The 22,447-nt window shown below is 42.8% G+C and overlaps 2 protein-coding genes across 2 annotated transcripts; both read left to right on the top strand.

Annotated features, from left to right (window-relative positions):
* Positions 1–8,470: 8,470 nt before the first annotated feature.
* Positions 8,471–9,773, top strand: LOC115177990 (uncharacterized). The gene is made up of 3 exons (XM_029739001.1): positions 8,471–8,968; positions 9,360–9,621; positions 9,766–9,773. The coding sequence occupies exons 1-3, from the start codon at positions 8,486–8,488 to the stop codon at positions 9,771–9,773; spliced, it is 753 nt and encodes a 250-aa protein (XP_029594861.1). The 5' UTR covers positions 8,471–8,485.
* On the top strand, positions 9,696–17,751 carry LOC115177989 (TOG array regulator of axonemal microtubules protein 1-like). The gene is made up of 6 exons (XM_029739000.1): positions 9,696–10,092; positions 10,291–10,396; positions 10,531–10,766; positions 16,364–16,522; positions 17,272–17,403; positions 17,731–17,751. Exons 1-6 carry the CDS (start codon positions 9,896–9,898, stop codon positions 17,738–17,740), a joined length of 840 nt encoding a protein of 279 aa, XP_029594860.1. The 5' UTR covers positions 9,696–9,895; the 3' UTR covers positions 17,741–17,751.
* Positions 17,752–22,447: the final 4,696 nt, after the last annotated feature.

Genomic DNA, 22,447 nt, shown 5'->3' with positions numbered 1-22,447 from the left:
ATTGTGTACAGATCCGATGACATGGGGCCGTGCATTATCATGCTGAAACATAAGGTGATGGCGGTGGCTGAATGGCACAACAATGGGCCTCAGGATCTCGTCACGGTATCTCTGTGCATTCAAATTGCCAAAGATAAAATGCAATTGTGTTTGTTGTCTGTAGCTTATGCCTGCCCATACCATAACCCCACCGCCAAAATGGGGAACTCGCTGTCCACAGCAATGACATCACCAAACTGCTCGCTGTCTGCCATCTGCCCAGTACAATTGAAACTGTGATTCATCTGTGAAGAGCAAACTTCTCCAGCGTGCCAGCGGCCATCGAAGGTGAGCATTTTCCCACTGAAGTCGGTTACGACGCAAAACTGCAGTCAGGTCAAGACCATGGTGAGGACGATGAGTTTGCAGATGAGCTTCCCTGAGATGGTTTCTGACAGTTTGTGCAGAAATTCTTCAATTGTGCAAATCCACAGTTTCATCAGCTGTCTGGGTGGCTGGTCTCAGATGATCCCGCTGGTGAAGAAAATGGATGTGGAGGTCCTGGGCTGGCGTGGTTACACGTGGTCTGCGGTTGTGAGACTTATTGGACGTACTGCGGTTTATGGTAGAGAAATTAACATTCTATTCTCTGGCAACAGCTTTGGAAGACACTCCAGCAGCCGCATGGCGAATTGACCGCTCCCTCAAAATTTGAAAGATCTGTAGCATTGTGTTGTGTAACAAAACTGCACATTTTAGAGTAGCCTTTTATTGTCCCCAGCACAAGGTGCACCTGTGTAAGGATCATGGTGTTTAATCAGCTTCTTGATATGCCACAGCTGTCAGGTGGATCGATTATCTTGGTGAAGGAGAAATGCTCACTAACAAGGATGTAAACAAATGTGTGCACAAAATATGTATATACAGTTGAAGTCGGAGGTTTACATACACTAAGGTTGGAGTCATTAAAACCCATTTTTCAACCACTCCACAAATGTCTTGTTAACAAACTATAGTTTTGGCAAGTTGGTTAGGACATCTACTTTGTGCATGACACAAGTAATTTTTCCAACAATTGTTTACAGACAGATTATTTCACTTATAATTCACTGTATCACAATTCCAATGGGTCAGAAGTTTACATACCTTTAAACAGGTACGAAAATTCCAGAAAATGATGTCATGGCTTTAGAAGCTTCTGATAGGCTAATTGACAACATTTGAGTCAATTGGAGGTGGATGTATTTCAAGGCCTACCTTCAAACTCAGTGCCTCTTTGCTTGACATCATGGGAAAATCAAAAGAAATCAGCCAAGACCTCAGAAATAAAATTGTAGACCTCCACAAGCCTGGTTCATCCTTGGGAGCAAATTCCAAATGCCTGAAGGTACCACGTTCATCTGTACAAACAATAGAACGCAAGTATAAACACCATGGGACCACGCAGCCGTCATTCCGCTCAGGAAGGAGATGTGTTCTGTCTCCTAGAGATGAACGTACTTTGGTGCGAAAAGTGCAAATCAATCTCAGAACAACAGCAAAGGACCTTGTGAAGATGCTGGAGGAAACAGGTACAAAAGTATCTTTATCCACAGTAAAACGAGTCCTATATTGACATAACCTGAAAGGCCGCTCAGCAAGGAAGAAGCCACTGCTCCAAAACCGGCATAAAAAAAACAGACTCAGGTTTGCAACTGTACATGGGGACAAAGATTGTACTTTTTGGAGAAATGTCCTCTGGTATGATGAAACAAAATCAGACCTGTTTGGCCATAATGGCCATCATTATGTTTGGAGGAAAAAGGGGGAGGCTTGCAAGCCGAAGAACACCATCCCAACCGTGAATCACAGGGGTGGCAGCATCATGTTGTGGGGTGCTTTGCTACAGGAGGGACTGGTGCACTTCACAAAATAGATGGCATCATGAGGGAGGATATGTGGATATATTAAAGCAAAATCTCAAAACATCAGTCAGGAAGTTAAAGCTTGGTCGCAAATGGGTCTTCCAAATGGACAATGACCCCAAGCATACTTCCAAAGTTGTGGCAAAATGGCTTAAGGACAACAAAGGCAAGGTATTGGAGTGGCCATCACAAAGCCCTGACCTCAATCCTATAGAAAATGTGTGGGCAGGACTGAAAAAGCGTGTGTGTGCAAGAAGGCCTACAAACCTGATTCAGTTACACCAGCTCTGCCAACTTATCGTGGGAAGCTTTTGGAAGGCTACCCAAAACGTTTGACCCAAGTTAAACATTTTAAAGGCAATGCTACCAAATACTAATTGAGTGTATGTACACTTCCGACCCACTGGGAATGTGATGAAAGAAATACAAGCTGAAATAAATCAATCTCTCTACTATTATTCTGACATTTCACATTCTTAACATAAAGTGGTGATCCTAACTAACCTAAGACAGGGGATTTTTACTAGGATTCAATTTCAGGAATTGTGAAAAACTGAGTTTAAATGTATTTGGCTAAGGTGTATGTAAACTTCCGACTTCAACTGTATACGGATATGTATATAAACTCAGCAAAAAAAGAAACGTCCTCTCATTGTCAACTGCATTTATTTACACTTAACATGTGTAAATATTTGTATGAACATAACAAGATTCAACAGCTGAGACAAACTGAACCAGTTCCACAGAAATGTGACTAACAGAAAGGGAATAATGTGTCCCTGAACAAAGGGGGGTCAGAATCAAAAGTTACAGTCAGTATCTGGTGTGGCCACAAACTGCATTAAGTACTGCAGTGCATCTCCTCCTCATGGACTGCACCAGATTTGCCAGTTCTTGCTGTGAGATGTTACCCCACTCTTCCACCAAGGCACCTGCAAGTTCCTGGACATTTCTGGGGGGATTGGCCCTAGCTCTCACACTCCGATCCAACAGGTCCCAGAGGTGCTCAATGGGATTGAGATCCGGGCTCTTCGCTGACCATGGCAGAACACTGATATTCCTGTCTTGCAGGAAATCATGCACAGAACGAGCAGTATGGCTGGTGGCATTGTCATGCTGGAGGGTCATGTCAGGATGAGCCTGCAGGAAGTGTACCACATGAGGGAGGAGGATGTCTTCCCTGTAATACACAGCGTTGAGACTGCCTGCAATGACAACACCTCCAAATCGATCCCGCTTCAGAGTACAGGCCTCGGTGTAACGTTCATTCTTTCGACGATAAACGTGAATCCGACCATCACCCCTGGTGAGACAAAACCGCGACTCGTCAGTGAAGAGCACTTTTTGGCAGTCCTGTCTGGTCCAGCGACGGTGGGTTTGTGCCCATAGGCGACGCTTTTGCCAGTGATGTCTGGTGAGGACCTGCCTTACAACAGGCCTACAAGCACTCAGTCCAGCCTCTCAGCCTATTGCGGACAGTCTGAGCACTGATGGAGGGATTGTGCGTTCCTGGTGTAACTCGGGCAGTTGTTGTTGCCATCCTGTACCTGTCCCCCAGACGTGATGTTTGGATGTACCGATCCTGTGCAGGTGTTGTTACACGTGGTCTGCCACTGCGAGGATTTTTAAATGTATTTTATTTTATTTCACCTTTATTTAACCAGGTAGGCAAGTTGAGAACAAGTTCTCATTTACAATTGCGACCTGGCCAAGATAAAGCAAAGCAGTTCCACAACATACAATAACACAGAGTTACAAATGGAGTAAAACAAACATACCGTCAACAATACAGTAGAAAAATAAGTCTATCTATATACAATGTGAGCAAATGAGGTGAGATAAGGGAGGTAAAGGCAAAAAAGGCCATGGTGGCAAAGTAAATACAATATAGCAAGTAAAACACTGGAATGGTGGATTTGTAGTAGAGGAAAGTGCAAAGTAGAAATAAATAATGGGGTGCAAAGGAGCAAAATAAATCAAATAAATAAATACAGTAGGGGAAGGGGTAGTTGTTTGGGCTAAATTATAGATGGGCTATGTACAGGTGCAGTGATCTGTGAGCTTGTAACGATTGGCGTCGGGTGATGAGGAAGCGGACCAAAACGCAGCTGGGAGCGAACATATGTTTATTCTTTTACACCGAAATAAACATGTACACAAAATCAAGAAAATACCGATACGTTACTGCTCCAACAAAAAGAGACAACAACCCACAAACATCGTGGGGGGAAAGGAACTTAAATGTGATTCCCAATCAGACATAACTAGCGACAGCTGTCTGATTGGAAATCACCCCCAGCCCAACATAGAAATAAACCACAAAGAAAGGCTATAACAAAACATAGAAAATAAACCATAGAAATACCACACCCTGACCAAAATAGCAGAGTTCCCCTGGTCAGGGCGTGACAGAGCTGCTCTGACAGCTGGTGCTTAAAGCTAGTGAGGGAGATAAGTGTTTCCAGTTTCAGAGATTTTTGTAGTTCGTTCCAGTCATTGGCAACAGAGAACTGGAAGGAGAGATGGCCAAAGGAGGAATTGGCTCTGGGGGTGACCAGAGATATACCTGCTGGAGCGCGTGCTACAGGTGGGTGCTGCTATGGTGACCAGTGAGCGGAGATAAGGGGGGACTTTACCTAGCAGGGTCTTGTAGATGACCTGGATCCAGTGGGTTTGGCGACGATTATGAAGCGAAGGCCAGCCAACGAGAGCGTACAGGTCGCAGTGGTGGGTAGTATATGGGGCTGTGATAAACTGCATCCAGTTTGTTGAGTTATTAGAGGCTGTTTTGTAAATGACATCGCCGAAGTCAAGGTTTGGTAGGATGGTCAGTTTTACGAGGGTATGTTTGGCAGAATGAGTGAAGGATGCTTTGTTGCGAAATAGGAAGCCAATTCTAGATTTAACTTTGGATTGGAGATGTTTGATGTGAGTCTTGAAGGTGTCGGGTCGCGTCAATTCAAATCTGGTATTACAACAAAATAGTTAGCAAAGAGTAACTCCTGTTTTCTTTGTACTTTAATTAATGCAAACACTTGAATGGTAAATATGATGTTCGTATATACGGTCTCACTGTAACACCACGCAGGGCAAAACAGCAAAGAGAACATCACATCCTTTGTTCTCCCTTATATACTCTGACAGAGATAGTTCCTGCTCACTGCTGGCCTGTCAGAGGGAGGATGAGCATGGTTTAAACTTACTCATCCTATCGTTGGCGTGCAGGCTGGTCCCAACCTCGTGACGCACTTCCTGTTGCCGGGTGTAGTTATTGTCTTTAGCAGTGACTTATCTATAGTTTATATACTTAATATTGTATCATAGCTTCCCTGGTATATTATATAGGTTATGCAAACAAATAGCCAGTTCAATCCTAATAAAGGAGTTTACAGTCTAACCAGACACCTAGGTATTTGTAGTTGTCCACATATTCTAAGTCAGAACTGTCCAGAGTAGTGATGCTGGACAGGCGGGCAGGTGCAGGCAGCGATCGGTTGAAGAGCATGCATTTAGTTTTACTTGTATTTAGGAGCAGTTGGAGGCCACGGAAGGAGAGTTGTATGGCATTGAAGCTCGTCTGGACGGTTGTTAATACCATTTTCAACAAAAAAAATCCAGATTTTTATTACTTCATTTTTGTGACCCAAAATTGGTGACTCGGTCATGCCGAACTAGCGACATTCTGGACTGGCCTAAAAAAAAAAAAACATTTTAAAACCATTTTCACCAAAAATTGCAGATTTTTATTTTTGTCACCCAAAAACGATGACTCCGATCATGCCGAAATAGCGACATTCTGGACAGGCCTAAAAAAAGATTTTTAAACCATTTTCAAAAAATAGCGCAGATTTTTTTTTTTCATTTTCGTGACACAAAAACGGTGACTCCGGTCATGCCGAACTAGAGACATTCTGGAAAGGCCTAAAATAACATTTTAAAACCATTTTCACAAAAAATTACAGATTTTTATTTTTGTCATCCAAAAACGGTGACTCCGGTCATACCTAACTAGCGACATTCTGGACAGGCCTAAAAAAAGATTTTAATGCCATTTTCAAAAAAAGTGCTGATATTTTCCCCTTCATATTCGTGACACAAAAACGGTGACTCCGGTCATGCCGACATAGCGACATTCTGGAAAGGCCTAAAATAACATTTTAAAACCATTTTCACAAAAAAGTGAACATTTTTATTTTTGTGATCCAAAAACGGTGACTCCGGTCATGCCGAACTAGCGACATTCTGGACAGGCCTAAAAAAAGATTTTAAAACCATTTTCACAAAAAAGCGCAGATATTTTTTTTTCATTTTTGTGACACAAAAACGGTGACTCCGGTCATGCCGAATTAGCGACATTCTGGAAAGGCCTAAAATAACATTTTAAAACCATTTTCACAGGTGCGGGCAGTGATCGGTTGAAGAGCATGTATTTAGTTTTACTTGGATTTAAGAGCAGTTGGAGGCCACGGAAGGAAAGTTGTATGGCATTGAAGCTCGTCTGAAGGTTAGTTAACACAGTGTCCAAAGAAGGGCCAGAAGTATACAGAATGGTGTCGTCTGCGTAGAGGTGGATCAGAGACTCACCAGCAGCAAGAGCGACATCATTGATGTATACAGAGAAGAGAGTTTGCCCAAGAATTGAACCCTGTGGCACCCCCATAGAGACTGCCAGAGGTCCGGACAACAGACCCTCCGATTTGACACACTGAACTCTATCAGAGAAGTAGTTGGTAAACCAGGCGATGGAATCATTTGAGAAACCAAGGCTATTGAGTCTGCCGATGAGGATGTGGTGATTGACAGAGTCGAAAGCTTTGGCCAGGTCAATGAATACGGCAGCACAGTATTGTTTCTTATCGATGGCGGTTACGATATCGTTTAGGACCTTGAGCATGGCTGAGGTGCACCCATGACCAGCTCTGAAACCAGATTGCATAGCGGAGAAGGTGCGGTGGGATTCGAAATGGTCGGTAATCTGTTTGTTGACTTGGCTTTCGAAGACCTTAGAAAGGCAGGGTAGGATGGATATAGGTCTGTAGCAATTTGGGTCAAGAGTGTCCCCTCCTTTGAAGAGGGGGATGACAGCAGCAGCTTTCCAATCTATGGGAATCTCAGACGACACGAGAGGTTGAACAGGCTAGTAATAGGGGTTGCAATAATTTCGGCAGATCATTTTAGAAAGAAAGGGTCCAGATTGTCTAGCCCGGCTGATTTGTAGGGGTCCAGATTTTGCAGCTCTTTCAGAACATCAGGTGAATGGATTTGGGAGAAGGAGAAATGGGGAAGGCTTGGGCGAGTAGCTGTGGGGGGTGCAGTGCTGTTGACTGCAGTAGGGGTAGCCAGGTGGAAAGCATGGCCAGCCGTAGAAAAATGCTTCTTGAAATTCTCAATTATAGTGGGTTTATCGGTGGTGACAGAGTTTCCTATCCTCAGTACAGTGGGCAGTTGGGAGGAGGTGTTCTTATTCTCCATGGACTTTACAAAGTCCCAGAACTTTTTTGAATTTGTGTTGCAGGAAGCAAATTTCTGCTGAGGATGATCAGCTGTCCGTCCTGTCTCCCTGTTGTGCTGTCTTAGGCGTCTCACAGTACGGACATTTCAATTTATTACCCTGGCCACATCTGCAGTCCTCATGCCTCCTTGCAGCATGCCTAAGACACATTCACGCAGATGAGCAAGGACCATGAGCATCTTTCTTTTGGTGTTTTTCAGAGTCAGTAGAAAGGCCTGTTTAGTGTCCTAAGTTTTCATAACTGTGACCTTAATTGCCTACCGTCTGTAAGCTGTTAGTGTCTTAATGACTGTTCCACAGGTGCATGTTCAATAATTGTTTATGGTTCATTGAACAAGCATGGGAAACAGTGTTTAAACCCTTCACAATGAAGATCTGTGAAGTTACATGGATTTTTACAAATTATCTTTGAAAGACAGGGTCCTAAAAAATGGATGTTTCCTTTTTTGCTTAGTTTATATATATATAGTATTTACAAATTCATCACATGTTTATGATTTTATATGGGAATCAAAAAGCTTTCATGGATGTTCACCATGTGCTCAGTGCTGTCAACAGACCCCATTATGACAACACAATGTAACGGAATCCTTGCCATGATATCATTGCTGGTTCCATCTGACAAGCAAAATATCATTTCCACTCTTTTCATGATAGATCTCTCACAGAGATAGGTTAAGTTCTTATTTTGATAGTGTTAATATTTATCATCAATGGCTTATCGAGGAAGAAAGTTTGACAAACTCCAGAAGGAGAACTCTCAGATATAGAGCGTCATCAAAAACTTGAGGAAGCAAAACATGGCTTTAAACCAACAGGATGACCAGGACAAGTTTTCAAGTTTTGTAAGGCTCATCAGTTTTTCAAAAATATCACTGTGTTTATTTTGTGGTTTCATAGACATACAGTAGGCCTACATCCATAACATCTTTAGCTTAAAAGCTTTATATGACACACTGTAGAAACTATTTTGACTACTTCCCTTCTGCTATTCATTTCATACTGTACCATTGTGATCCAGGGCCATCAGGAGAGCTACCCAATCCCAGAGGGCCATCGGGGCTTCATAAGTGATGCCAGACTTCTGCAGATGCAGAGAGCTGAGAGAGAGGCCATGGAAGCAAAGCAAAGAAAGATAAGTGCTATCCATGAGAATTATGTCCGGACTGCTCTCATCGGGGTTGGCAGCACCTTCGCGCACCACTTCGTCCCCTCTATTCAGTGCATTCCGCAGCCGAAAGCTCCACCGAGGCCTTTGCCACGAAGGCTTGAACACATAGCTCTGGCCCCACTGAAGAACGTGGTGGGGGTGGACGGAGCCCAAGTTCGACCCGGATCTCACTCTCTGGAGTCCATAGAGGTAAATAAGTCATTCAGCAGCAGTAGCGTGCGGCCTGTTCCCGTCCCTCCCGCTGGAGCTCCCTCCAAGAGGGGCAAGAAGAAGAAGGGCAGGCGGGGAGTCAAAGCCCTGAAAGTCCAGTTGGACCAGGCCTGTGCTGACAACAACGGACCCATTGACCTGATGGAGGAGGTGAGGGACATCGAGGCTCACCTGAAGGAGGAGGCCTGGAAGGTAGGATGGACTTTGAATTTATTGTAAATGTGAAAATTTGTGAAAACACAAGTGTAGACCTTACTGTGAAACCAACAGTGCAGTTCAAGAAGAGTTAGGAAAATATTTAACAAATAAACTAATGTAAACAATAATAATAATAAAAGTAACACAATGACATAACAATAACGACGCTATATACAGGGGGTATCGGTACCGAGTCAGTGTGCGGGGGTACAGATTAGTTAAGGGGGTACAGTGTGCGGGGGTACAGGTTAGAAAGGATACTATCTTTGACGGCATGATAGAGTAGATCCTAGAATACAGGATCTCTCTGTGTATTAGTTTATGTATATACTAGTTCTATATGCATTTCTATGATGGGAGCAATCTTTTCTGGTCTACGCCAAAGGTGGTACATGAGGTGAAGGCCATGGGCAGGAGAAGTTTGGGCTCGGCCATGTCCATGGGGGAAATAGCCACCAGCTCTCTGGGAAGCCTGAGCTCAGTGGATATGAACACCCCTGCGGAGCTCCGTGACTACTTGGATGTTGGGACCCCGGTAAAGTCGCGTGACAGCCCACCCAGGCCTGCTCCCCCTCCTACCAAGCCCAGGAGCAAACTGCCTCGGCCTACAAGGTTCCTTAGCCTCCAAAAGGCTGACACCGGCTCAGGTCAGTCCCTCTCATGTACTCACACTAATTTAAATTAGACAGAGAGATGAAGCTAGGTAGACTGATAGTAGGAAGGGAAGGGACACAAATGGCTTTAGCCCAGGGCTAAGACATTTTTCCACACTTGCTTTGCCTGTTGCACAGTGAGATAACCTTTGCTCAAGGCGAATTAGACCCTGCTTCTGAGCAGGGTGAGCACCAAAAAATGTGTGCTAAATTTAAAATGATATCATAATGAACTAAGATGTTCTAGTGTTAAAAGCTACAAACAGATATGGAAATGAGTAAATACATAAATACAGTTCACAGAGAGATAGATGTCTGCTGTCAACCCATAGACAAGAAGGCAGCCAGTGAGCCAAAGGGCCAAATAAAGAAAAGTCAGGACCAGGCCAGATTGCAGCCCCTGTCCAACCCAGAGCAGGCCCTGACTAAGACCTTCAAGCTGCTCCACTCTGCCTCTGATGACTGGTGAGCATTCACTGTAGACAAGACCAATGGAGCTAGGCTAAAGGAAGCACAGTGTAGTGTCCTTGGAAATGTAGATTTGAGCTACAGAGCGTAGAAACTTCTGAAATTAAGAGACCAGAGTCCTAATTGATGAACATCATTATAATGTTTTTGGAAAATGTTGTGGAAATTGCTTACGTTTCTTTCACTGAATTGCAGGGAGAAGAAGATCGAGGGCTTGACCTCTGTCCGTGTGATGGCTCAGAACCACATGGACATACTGATGCCTAAACTCCATGATATCTGCCTTGCCATTATAAATGAGGTAGCTGTATTCATTCACTGCCCCAATCTGCTACATTTGGAGAACAAGTGAAATTATTGTGTCACGTTTCTGATGTTCGTGGGTTGTACTGCTCAACATTAATAGCTGGTCCTGTGCATGTTATTATGATTCAGGTGAAGAACCTGCGCTCTGCAGTGTCCTGTGCTGCCATGGCCACACTGGGTGACATGTACGTCCACCTCCAGAGGGCCATGGACAGTGAGGTGGAGGGGACGGCACGCGTGCTGCTGCACAAAGCTAGCGAGGCCAACACCTTCATCCGGCAGGGCGCCAACTGTGCCCTGGGTCACATGGTGCAGAGCTGCACCCCTACCCGTGTCATGAATGCCCTGCTGGTCGGTGGGCTGAGGTAAAGAGGGAGAGGGGTCAATTAACACTCACTAAGGGGTAGATCCGGACTTCCACAAATGTTCACTTTGTCTCACATTGAAAGTTTGACTCGAGTGGAAGTTAGGATTCACTCCAAACAGACCTGAACTTTCTGGTGCAAAATGGTCACTGCTCGCTTAGGTATACCACACATTAAATTAGATTCAACTTTACTGTCATAATACAAATACAGTACAACGAAATGCAGTTAGCATCTGACCAGAAGTGCAAATAAAAGAGTGCAAAAAATGTACAAGTAAAACAATTAAGTACAATGTATGTTATTAAGTGGGATGTATAAATGTGCAATGAAGGCAAATGGCAAGTACAAATGGCAAGTCTAAATGTGCAATGAAGGCAAGTATTAGGGCCGGGACAATGCCAGTATCGCAATATATTTTCAATGGCAAAAATGAAAACACAAAGCAGATCTCACTCTTTGGTCCTTTAAAAACCTGCTGTATAAATCCGCTTCGTGTTTTGGATACTGGTATCGTCCCGGACCTAATTAGCAGTGGATGTATGTCATCTCTACACAAGAACATTTGTTAACACTTTATATGAAAGTGATGCTCCAGAGCAGGGCCGGCTCTAGCCTCTTTAGCCTCTTGGGGAGGTTTGGTTGGGAGGCCCCCACACCAAGCGGGCCCCCAAAAATTATGGCACCCCTCTTGACGGCGGAGAGAAACATGTGCATATTAAAGTTAATTTCCTGTAATTCGACACTACAGTAAATGGTGACCCCGATGTGATATATCTTACAGATACTTTGGACTAAATTTGAGTTTATTCTATTCTATTATTCTATTGGGGCAGCAGGTAGCCTAGTGGTTAGCGCGTTGGACTTGTAACCAAAAGGTTGCAAGATTGAATCCCCGAGCTGACAAGGTAAAAATCTGTCGTTCTGCCCCTGAACAAGGCAGTTAACCCACTGTTCCTAGGCCGTCATTGAAAATAAGAGTTTGTTCTTAACTGACTTGCCACATGTTCATTATATATGATCATTTTATTTGTTTACAAATAAAATTATCATATATAATGAACACGTGGCCTACGTGAAGGCGAATATGCAAGCAATCTATATTTTTGAGTTATGGAAATCGACTCGTATTAATGATTTGATCAAAAAAGGCAAGAATGTTCTCACATTTGATTCGAATAGGGTTGAAATTCTTTAGTGCTGGCAATATGCACTGAGTATACTTAACATAGGGGGGGCGGGGGGGGTCTGGTGAACACGTCAGGGTTCTATGGCCGCAGGCAGAACAGCAGAAACAGGGTCAGCAGCACGACCAGGTGGACTAGGGACGGGGACAGCCAGGAGTCGTCAGGCCAGATAGTCCTGAGGCATGGTCCTAGGGCTCAGGTCCTCCGAGAGGGGAGAGCGAGAAAGATAGGAGAATTAGAGGGAGCATATATATGATCACACAGGACACCAGATAAGACAGGAGAATTACACCGGATATAACATAATGACCCTAGCCCCCCGTTCAAAGGCACTTAAATATTGTCTTGCCCATTCACCCTCTGAATGGCACACATACACAATCCATGTCCATATTGTCTGTCACGACTTCCGCCGAGGTCGGTCCCTCTCCTTGTTCGGGCGGCGTTCGGCGGTCTACGTCACCGACCTTCTAGCCATCGCCGATCTACTTTTCATTTTCCATTTGTTTTGTCCTTGTCTTACACACCTGATTTCATTCCCCCAATTACTTGTTCATTATTTAACCCTCTGTTCCTCCATGTTTGTTTGTGAGTGATTGTTTGTTTGTAATACGGTCCGTTATTGTGGCCTCGAATTATTGCGTTGTATTTGTGAATATTTGAGTAAATTATGTTTATTACTCATATCTGCTGTCCTGCGCCTGACTCCTCTACACCAGCTACACACAGGCAATATTACATTGTCTCAAAACTTTAAAATCCTTATTTAACCTGTCACCTCCCCTTCATTTATACTGATTGAAGTGGATTTAACAAGTGACATCAATAATTGGATTCACCTGGTCAGTCTGTCATGGAAAGAGAATACGTTCTTAATGTTTTGTATACTCAGTGTATTGACATGCATAAGAAAAAATACGAGAATGTTAATTCTAAAGCTTGCTGTGCTTTTACTCGGGAAAAACTAATAGCAACACAGCAAACTACTGATGAACTTCCCAGAGGAAATCAGAGCGCAGCATAGAGCAATTGGAAGCAGAACTTCAAGCATATGAAAAAGAGAATGATCAGACTAGGTCATTTCTACATGATGCGCAGCGAGATTTGTTAGAACAGAGCACAAATAGGCTCCAACGCGACATGTCTGACTGAGATGCAGATAGCTGCAAAGTCAGTCCCACCTAGGGTGTGGCCATGCCAGAGTATGTGAGCGGAGTGAGGAGTGGAGCTTGCCCTATTTGACTGGATCGTGGAGCAAGTTTCCCAGAGGCTGGAGCTTCGACTTTCTCGCCCCCTTCAATTTCGCTCCAGTAGTGCTCCAGTAGCACTCATTTTACAAGCTCAGGGCATGCCCGGCCCAACATGCATTTGTAGTCTACTTGTGTGCTGCTATAGCACCTTGCTTTAGCTACTGTCATCTAATATTCTAAATATCTTCATAAAGAAGCTGATAAAACACACAGGTGAAAAATCAAGGAGACTTACAAAGATGAGGAGGACCAAGAGGAAGAGAGGGAGTGCGGTTATGTAGTGTCCACAACTAAAGAATGAAAAGACAGGTATCCCGAAAGCATGTACTTACTACGTGTACATGCTAACAGAAAGGAACGAGGTGGGTAGCTAGCTAAGTGTGTCATTTTAGCGCATTATTTATAAACAAAAAATAATCTCTAAAAAGTTCCGTTAATTTTCCTTCTATTATCTACACAATAGGCCATCATTGATGGCATGTTAACTAACTCTATTACCTCTTTCAAGGAGCGTTCTGTTTTGATAGGGATATTTGACCTAAAATCCTTTAGGCCTACCTACAGAACAAAATAAAAATAACTACGCATCCCTGCCCAGCCTGGCATTAGTGGCCCAAACGGTGTTTAGCATCCCAAGTGGCTCTGCAAGAGCTGAGAGCGTATTCTCTGCGGCTGGCCTGCTCTCCAGGCACAATCACATGAGCCTGAAGCTACAGACTCTGGCCGAACTCATGTTTCTAAAAATGAATTCAAAGGCACTGTAGACTGAGCATAATGAGGCATTTTTATTTTATTTATATTTCATTCTAAGTAAGTCAATCAGCATGTATGTGCAATTTATAGACTATAACGATTTAATACAACAAAATGTTGTTTAAATGCTGAGCTTACACTGAACCCAAACTGGCTGCGCGCGTGCGCCATAGTGTTGACAGTACCAAAATACAACAACTCATTTACAAAAAACACTGCAGCACAAACAAGTTACAACGTGAAATCGCCTCTATCCCATTCATACCTTAGAGGACCAAACTACATCTCCCATAATGCAACGCCCGTACTGTTAGCTTCACAGAAAGGCATGATAGCTAGCAACAGCAGCACTTTTAGCACTCTGTAAACTATATTAATAACAACAATAAAACTCTGAAAGTTACATGTTTCTATAGTCTCACATTCCCTTATAACAACAATATCTACAGCATTAACCTTGGGATGTTTTATTTATTTCACGATATGGACTTCTACAAAGGAGTCATATCAAGACACACCTTTCTCTCTGTGTTTTCTCGGACTGAAGAGAACGGCAGCTACGGGTAGCACCAGGGTGTTAGTAGGTGACGCATGCACCCAGATGAAATAAAATACATTTAATGAAACAAAACCCGAAGATGTTAACATCATTCAGCTACTGTAACTGCCTACCTAACATCAACAGGCAGCACCAGTAGCGCAACAATTAAAAATAGACACCAAAAGTAAAGTTCCTGGCGATCAAAGCGATCTGACTCCCCCCTTCTGTCTGAACTTGGAATATTCCTGTTCGCGGGCTTTGGCCCTCAACCTGGTTGTTCTGTTCTGCGTTGTGTACTATTCTAATAATTTGAAGTTTGATGGAATAACCATTTTAACTCTACTACAAATACATTTCGTATTAGGCTACACGTCTGACTCCTGACCTATTTAGAGTGTTTATATGCAGTTTAATACGACATGTAGCCTACTTGAAATTATGAGTGCTTCTTACAGTCACCTTTTCCTGTTGTTTACTTAAATACTTCATTCAAATCATATGGTTTGGTTTCAATATTTCGAAACCAAATGGTAGGTTATACACCACGGCTTTCAGCCAATCAGCATTCAGGGCTCGAACCACCCGGTTTATAATTACAATTATCTCACCAACCCCCTCATCACCACTCTGGGTAGCAGAGTTTCATTTGTGTTTACATCTGTAGGTCTGATATCTGATTGGAAGTTCACTTTTATAGTAGCATATTGGTTAACAACTCACATTGTTTTATTTTAACAACTCAGAGGCTTTTAAGAGTCTTAGATTCATTGTCTCTCTCTTTTTCTTTGTTCCTGACCTTCTCTCTCTTTTTCTTTGTTCCTGACCTGCGCTAGTGAGATACACTCTCTCTCTCTCCACCCCAGCGACTCTTGGGGCATGGCCTTTCAGGCTATGACTTCTCTCTCTCTCTCCCTCTCTGATCATGCATAAGGTATTGCATTGTAAGGTTTGTTAATGCCTTGTATATGATTTCATAATGTTAAATACCTTTCCACTCTCAGTCCAATTCTTGCTAGTCAATGTCAACTCATTGCCTAATGCTTGCTTGCATATTTTAAGTATCTTTATAGCGTAAAAGATAAACATTTTAATGTATAAATAGTTATATTTCAAATACTACCACACTACAAAGTCAATAAATTTAATATACACCATCAGAAATATTCACATGTTTTCATTTAGGCAGGTCTTAAGAAACATTATGATATTAAACCTCTACGGGATCAGTGTCCCCCCCGCGGGACAGTTGAGCTAATGTAGGCAAATGTGATTAGCATGAGGTTGTAAGTAACAAAAACATTTCCCAGGACAGATATGGGCAGAAAGCTTAAATTCTTGTTAATTTAACTGCACTGTCCAATTTACAGTAGGTATTACAGTGAAAGAATATCAATCTATTTGTTTGAGAAGAGTGCACAATGTATTGATAAACCAATTAGGCACATTTGGGCAGTCTTGATACAACATTTTGAACAGATATACAATGGTTCATTGGATCAGTCTAAGACTTTGCACTGACACTGCTGCCTATTAGTGACCGAAACCGAAATTGCGCCTGGGCTGGAATATAAATACATTTATAAATATGTATATAAATGGTGAGTCAAACCATTAATCAACCATTAACAAATGCCTTGACAATAACTCCTTTATAACTGGTTTATAGTACATTAGTAGTACATTATTAATAATTTACAAATTGTGAACATACTATGATCAAATACCTTATTAATTATCTGATAAATCACTAACAAATCATTTAAAATAGCGTTTATAAATGTGTAAATGACTATTTATAGATTTCTTATTGACATTTACAAATGTAGGAATAACGATTAATCAATGGTAATTAAACTTTTTCCTCAGCCACCGTAACGCTGCGGTGAGGAGCTGCACTGCTCAGCACCTGGAGAGACTGGCTGAGGTCATGGGGATGTCTCGTCTCCTGTCGGGGAAGAAAGACCTCACTGACCGTTTCTTGATTGCCGTCAGTAAACTGGCTGTGGACCCTGCACAGGAAGTCAGGTGGGAAGTTCCTCCTGTAAAGTAGCTTGCTTAAACATATTGGCCGGCCTTAACTTAGGCCGAGATTCAATCCATGACTCGCTATAGCACTAGATTGCCGACAATGCAGCTTGTAAAGGTAATTTACTCTTGAGTTGACATCTGCAGTATTTACCACGAATACAAATTGAAATTGCCTTTAAAAGCCACATTGTCAGCTGTCTACAGCATCTATGCTAAAGGGTGTCATGGATTGAATTGTGGATTTTAGGTATTCCAAAACAACCACAGGTTCTCTTGGAGGGGAATAGTAATTGAAAACAAATAGGAAAAATTATAAACACAAATAAATGCTACGTGGCATAGGAAAATCCAAGTCCAGGCACTCATGTGGGTTTGAAAGTTAAAAAGCCAAAAGCTTAGCCGAAGCCAAAGGATGTTCTTCTCCCATCGCCAACTAGCGACCTCCTGTTGTGACCAATGCACTCTGACACGGTCGCCAGGTGTATGGTGTTTTCTCCGACACATTGGTGCAGCTGGCTTCCAGGTTAAGCGGGCTTTGTGTCAAGAAGTAGTACGGCTTGGCTGGGTTGTGTTTCGCAGGACGCATGGCTCTCGACCCTCTTGCAAATTCTACCTAATGTATGTCTTATTTTGATGGGATATTTTTTCTCAGGTTGCCATCAATTGAGTACTGTTTTTAATCACAGACAGGAGAAATTATTTGATATGTTGCACGTTTAAGATGATATGAATATCTTTGTCCACAGGCATCATGGTCGCAATATCTTGAGAAACGTGGCCACCAATGGCGACTTTGCTAAAATGTGGGACAAATTCGCTCCGAGGAAAGAGCGAGAATCCTTGAGGGAGGTCATCTCAAAGGTTAACCTCAAAGAAAGGTACATTCTCTCTGGTTGATTAGAAGAAGTATGACAAATGAGCTGATATGATTACAGAAATCCAGTCCCACTGGGCACAGACATCAGTTCAATGTCTAGTTTTGATTTAAATTTGGGAAATCAACCAAAATGTGAAATCAACCAAAAATGTTGGTTAAAAGTTGGGTGAGAAATATGTGTTTTCCACGTTGATTCACCGTCATCACATAGATTTTTTTGTTGTTGAAATGAGGTGGAAACAATGTTTATTCAACCAGTTTTGGCCCAATGGGATGAATTTAATATACTGTAAGATTATATCTTTCTGGCTTTTCTCTTTTTCAACAGGAATATCTGAATAATCCCCAACTTTCTCTTATGTTTGTATCTAAATATTTGCACATTTCCCAACTTGACTATTATCCCCTCCCCAATATTTTCGCTCATTCTAAGAAATTTGACACTATCATCCAAACCCCCATGTATATGCATCTTTAAGCTGCATCGACTCCCTGTCCAAGTCCTGAATTCACTATAAGGCAATATGAACCACATTCAAAGCACTAAATGACCTTTCCTCGAAGCTCCTATCTGATCTACCAGCTCAATAGTGGTCTACTGAAACCATACTCACCATCTCAGGGGGTGCTCAGATCATCAACCACTGACCTCCACACCATCCTCAAAACCAGCAGTCCTCTTTTGGAGGCAGATTGGTCAGTGCTCCTGTATGGCACCAACATTGTGGATTTTCATCCAATGCTTCTGGACTATGAGAACATTCTTTGGACAATAAAATTAGGTAAAATGGAAGCTGGCTACAGTCTCAGTTTTATCCTCCAAAACAGTGTGAGGATGTGTAACAACAATACCTGTAGTTTAATTTCATGATCAGGGCCAGATTACCGAATGGGCACGCAGGGCACCTGCCCTGTGGGCCCCGACCTCCAGGGAATATCATCATAACATCCAAAACTAAAAGTATAGTGGATGTATATTACAGTACGTGGACGTTTTACAATTCGTGAGCTCGTTTCATAATTTGTAGCCATGTTTAATATAAATTTGTGCTCATTTTGTAGAAATTCGTGAGCATTTAAAAACATTTAGTGGGGATGTTTTATATCAATTTGATTACTGGTGTTCTTCCATGCCGTCGCGAGGAGGGGTGCGTCACTTGAGTGGGTTGAGTCACTGACGTGATCCTCCTGTCTGGGTTGGTGCCCCCCCTTGGGTTGTGCCGTGGCGGAGATCTTTGTGGGCTATACTCGGCCCTGTCTCAGGATGGTAAGTTGGTGGTTGAAGCTATCCCTCTAGTGGTGTGGGGGCTGTGCTTTGGCTAAGTGGGTAGGGTTATATCCTGCCTGTTTGGCCCTGTCCGGGGGTATCGTCGGATGGAGCCACAGTGTCTCCCGACCTCTCCTGTCTCAGCCTCCAGAATTTATGCTGCAGTAGTTTATGTGTTGGGGAGCTAGGGTCAATCTGTTATATCTGGAGTATTTCTCCTGTGTTATCCGGTGTCCTGTGTGAATTTAAGTATGCTCTCTCTAATTCTCCTCTCTGTCTCTCTCTCTCTCTTCTCCTCTCTTCTCTCTTCTCTCTCTCTCTTTCTTTTTCTCTCTCTCTCTCTCGGAGGACCTGAGCCCTAGGACCATGCCTCAGGACTACCTGGCCTGATGACTCCCTGCTGTCCCCAGTCCACCTGGCTGTGCTGCTGCTCCAGTTTCAACTGTTCTGCCTGCGGCTATGGAACCCTGACCTATTCACCGGACGTGCTACCTGTCCCAGACCTGCTGTTTTCAACTCTCCAGAGACATAAGGAGCGGTAGAGATACTCTGAATGATCGGCTATGAAAAGCCAACTGACATTTCCTCCTGAGGTTCTGACCTGTTGCACCCTCGACAACCACTGTGATTATTATTATTTGACCCTGCTGGTCATCTATGAACATTTGAACATCTTGGCCATGTTCTGTTATAATCTCCACCCGGCACAGCCAGAAGAGGACTGGCCACCCTTCATAGCCTGGTTCCTCTCTAGGTTTCTTCCTAGGTTCTGGCCTTTCCAGGGAGTTGTTCCTAGCCATCGTGCTTCTACACCTGCATTGCTTGCTGTTTGGGGTTTTAGGCTGGGTTTCTGTACAGCACTTTGAGATATCAGCTGATGTAAGAAGGGCTTTATAAATAAATTTGATTTGAAATTTGATTTGATATATGCCCTTAAAACCAATGAGGAGATGGCACGTGGGAATATGCTCCACAAAACAAATGAGGAGATGGAAGATGCAGGACTTGCAGCACGTCCAGTGTCACAAATAGAACCAAGTACTATTTTAGCACCTGGCTAAGCAGATGCTTGCGCGCGTGCAATGATTGAATAACATGTATGTGTTCATTTATTTTGCAACTGGTCTGGTCAGCATGTTAGAGACAGACAGGACTCCAGTCATGTCATACTGCAAAACACCACTAGATGCCGGACATACCATTTGCATAGATGGGAATAACCAAGAATTCATGTGAAATCCATTCATGCGGGGCCAAGGCAATGCTCTGTGTTCTTTTCAGCTGTCTTTTACATAACAATGGCTAACTGTGAACTTTAACACCTTCTCACAAAGCAACAGACTTGAATGATGCAGAGATTTTTGATGCCCTCGCCGTAAGTCTTTAGAGCTGACATTAACATAAAACCCTGGTCGAAACCCTGGAGTGTGGGTAAGTCTATATGGAAAAGTACCACTAGAGGGAGCCACATCCCAACATGTGATCCTGGATCCACAAATCTATCAGCAAGTGTCAAAATTTCTGCAGGGTCTCACAGTCTCACATCAGAATTAGACGTTCATCCATGTTTCTCAAACTTCAAATTTCAAAGTTGTTCCAAACGTTAAATCTCAAAGTGTTTAAGGTTAAATTTACGGATTAACTCCGGATTTTAAGGTTAAGGTTAAGTTTAGGCATTAACTCCGAAATCTTAAGGTTAGGCATTAACTCCAAATGGTTAAGGTAAGGGGTAAGGTTTGGGATAGGCTTATAACAAAACTATCAAAAATGACACTCTATCGCTGGATTCAACCATGAAACCTTTGGAGTCAGAGGCAGATGCTTATCCACATCCACAATGTCCTAGAAAAACCAAAACTTACTTAAAGGTAACAGCGCTCACTGTTGCCCCTAGTGGCCGGTTTCCACGTCATATCCTGACATCCTCAGCCATGGATGGATGTCGAATACTGACTTATATCCATTGGCGAAAATCTGATATCAACTTTGGAGGGGACAATTACATGACATTTTCTCAAGAGCAATTCCTGAAGGGGACACCAAAAGTAGTGCTGTAACACATAGCCTACATTATAATATGGTAAATGTATATTGAGGAACCAAAGAAATAAGGTGTTTGCCGTACTCCTAACTACCGGTACCCAAAACTACACAACTAATCACAACAGCAATACCATTGCCTTTAACAAATCTTAGTTCAGTCACCAGTTTAAGTTGAGAGAGGGGGTATCCATGGCATTTTCCAATTATGTTCCTATTTTACAAGTTAAAAAAATTGAGAACCTTTCATAATGTTGCCAAACAAAGACTCAACAAACTTACCTGAGACTCCCTGTCTCTGCCAGTATGTCCCTGCATATCTGTCCCCAACTCTGCTGTCTGTGTGCCATCTGTTGCCTGCTCTGCCTAATGACATCATTGTGAAACATTTCCATTAGAATGTCATTTCTTTCTTATGAACATTTTATCAACTAGTCTTTGAGATATTAGGCTACTAGGGTTCTTACTATGCGTTTTGGTGTATTGAAAAATACTCTGATGTCCGTCTTTTATTTTTCTGCCATTTTTCTCCCTGGCTGGCTGGCTGGCTACACACACAGTGTGTAGGTTATTTACAGTAGGAGATGGGCTTCTATCATCTTCAATCATTCTATTTGGGCTTCGATCTAAAAGGTAGCTAGCGAATGTGAAACGGATTAAAATGACAAGAGTTGACAGCTGTATGAGTTCACCATTTACACAACATATGCTGCAACCTTTTGTAATTTTAATAGTTTGTTTCATACTGGCTGGCTTCCAACAATAGCTGAATTTGCAAAGCTAGCGAGCACCAATTCAGTTTCAGTGGTGTTTGCTATAATCTTTGCTACCCGGGTTAAATAAAGGTGAAATTTAATAAATAAATAAAAGTTCACTTGCGACAATTTAGCTTTTGCAACGAGACCATTAAATATATTTAAGACAATGGTAGAAGAGAGTGTAGTTCTGTTCAGTTTTGATTTCAGTTTATCGCTAACCTTATCACAGGGACTTTGAAGCACTAACTTACATCATCTGCATGCTGATTCCATCTTTGACGACGCCACATAAATGGAATAGGTACTAGCTAGCTTAATATTTGCGCACTAGCTCTGCATATTCAGCTAGTGTGTGTGCGCGATTGACTGGATTAACCTCACGTCAGTTACGTGCATTGAGTGCCTTTCAGACAGTAGACACGACCCCTCTGTTACCTAGCAAGCTAAGGAACTGGCAGTGGATCAAACCATTGTGAGGCAAAGGGTGGGGGGGTTGCAATCTTTTGAAACTTAAAAACGCGCTATTAAGTGTCTATAATCAGCACAATTGCTTTCATTGCGTATTATTAATATTATTTAAATTACATAGTTATGTTTCAGTGATATATTGGGGGGGACAAATCATATTTTTCCCAGGATGGGGGGGTCGTGTCCCCCCCGGGATTTCCGCCCCTGCTTGAGTCAATACTTTGTACAAACACCTTTGGCAGCGATTACAGCTGTGAGTCTTTCTGGGTAAAGTCTCTAAGAGCTTTCCACACCTGGATTGTGCAACATTTGCCCATTATTCGTTTCAATATTCTTCAAGCTCTATACCAGGCAGTGTCAGAGGAAGGCCCTAAAAATTGTCGAAGGCTCCAGCCACCCAAGTCATAGACTGTTCTCTCTGCTACTGCACAGCAAGCGGTCCCGGAGTGCCAAAAGGCTCCTTAACAGCTTCTACCCCTAAGCCATAGCACTGCTGAACAGTTAATCAAATG

This window comes from Salmo trutta, chromosome 38 (genome assembly GCF_901001165.1).
Source record: "Salmo trutta chromosome 38, fSalTru1.1, whole genome shotgun sequence".
NCBI lineage: Eukaryota > Metazoa > Chordata > Actinopteri > Salmoniformes > Salmonidae > Salmo > Salmo trutta.
This window is presented reverse-complemented; position numbering and strand designations above follow the sequence as displayed.

What these genes read in the sequence shown, in the direction of transcription:
- LOC115177990 (XM_029739001.1), top strand. Translation starts at nt 8,486, where the DNA reads ATGCAGAGAGCTGAGAGAGAGGCCATGGAAGCAAAGCAAAGAAAGATA. An exon ending in TGAAGGAGGAGGCCTGGAAG is followed by an intron (nt 8,969 to 9,359) that starts GTAGGATGGACT and finishes TCTACGCCAAAG; the next exon opens with GTGGTACATGAGGTGAAGGC.
- LOC115177989 (XM_029739000.1), top strand. Translation starts at nt 9,896, where the DNA reads ATGGAAATGAGTAAATACATAAATACAGTTCACAGAGAGATAGATGTC. An exon ending in GCCTTGCCATTATAAATGAG is followed by an intron (nt 10,397 to 10,530) that starts GTAGCTGTATTC and finishes ATTATGATTCAG; the next exon opens with GTGAAGAACCTGCGCTCTGC. An exon ending in GACCCTGCACAGGAAGTCAG is followed by an intron (nt 16,523 to 17,271) that starts GTGGGAAGTTCC and finishes CTTTGTCCACAG; the next exon opens with GCATCATGGTCGCAATATCT.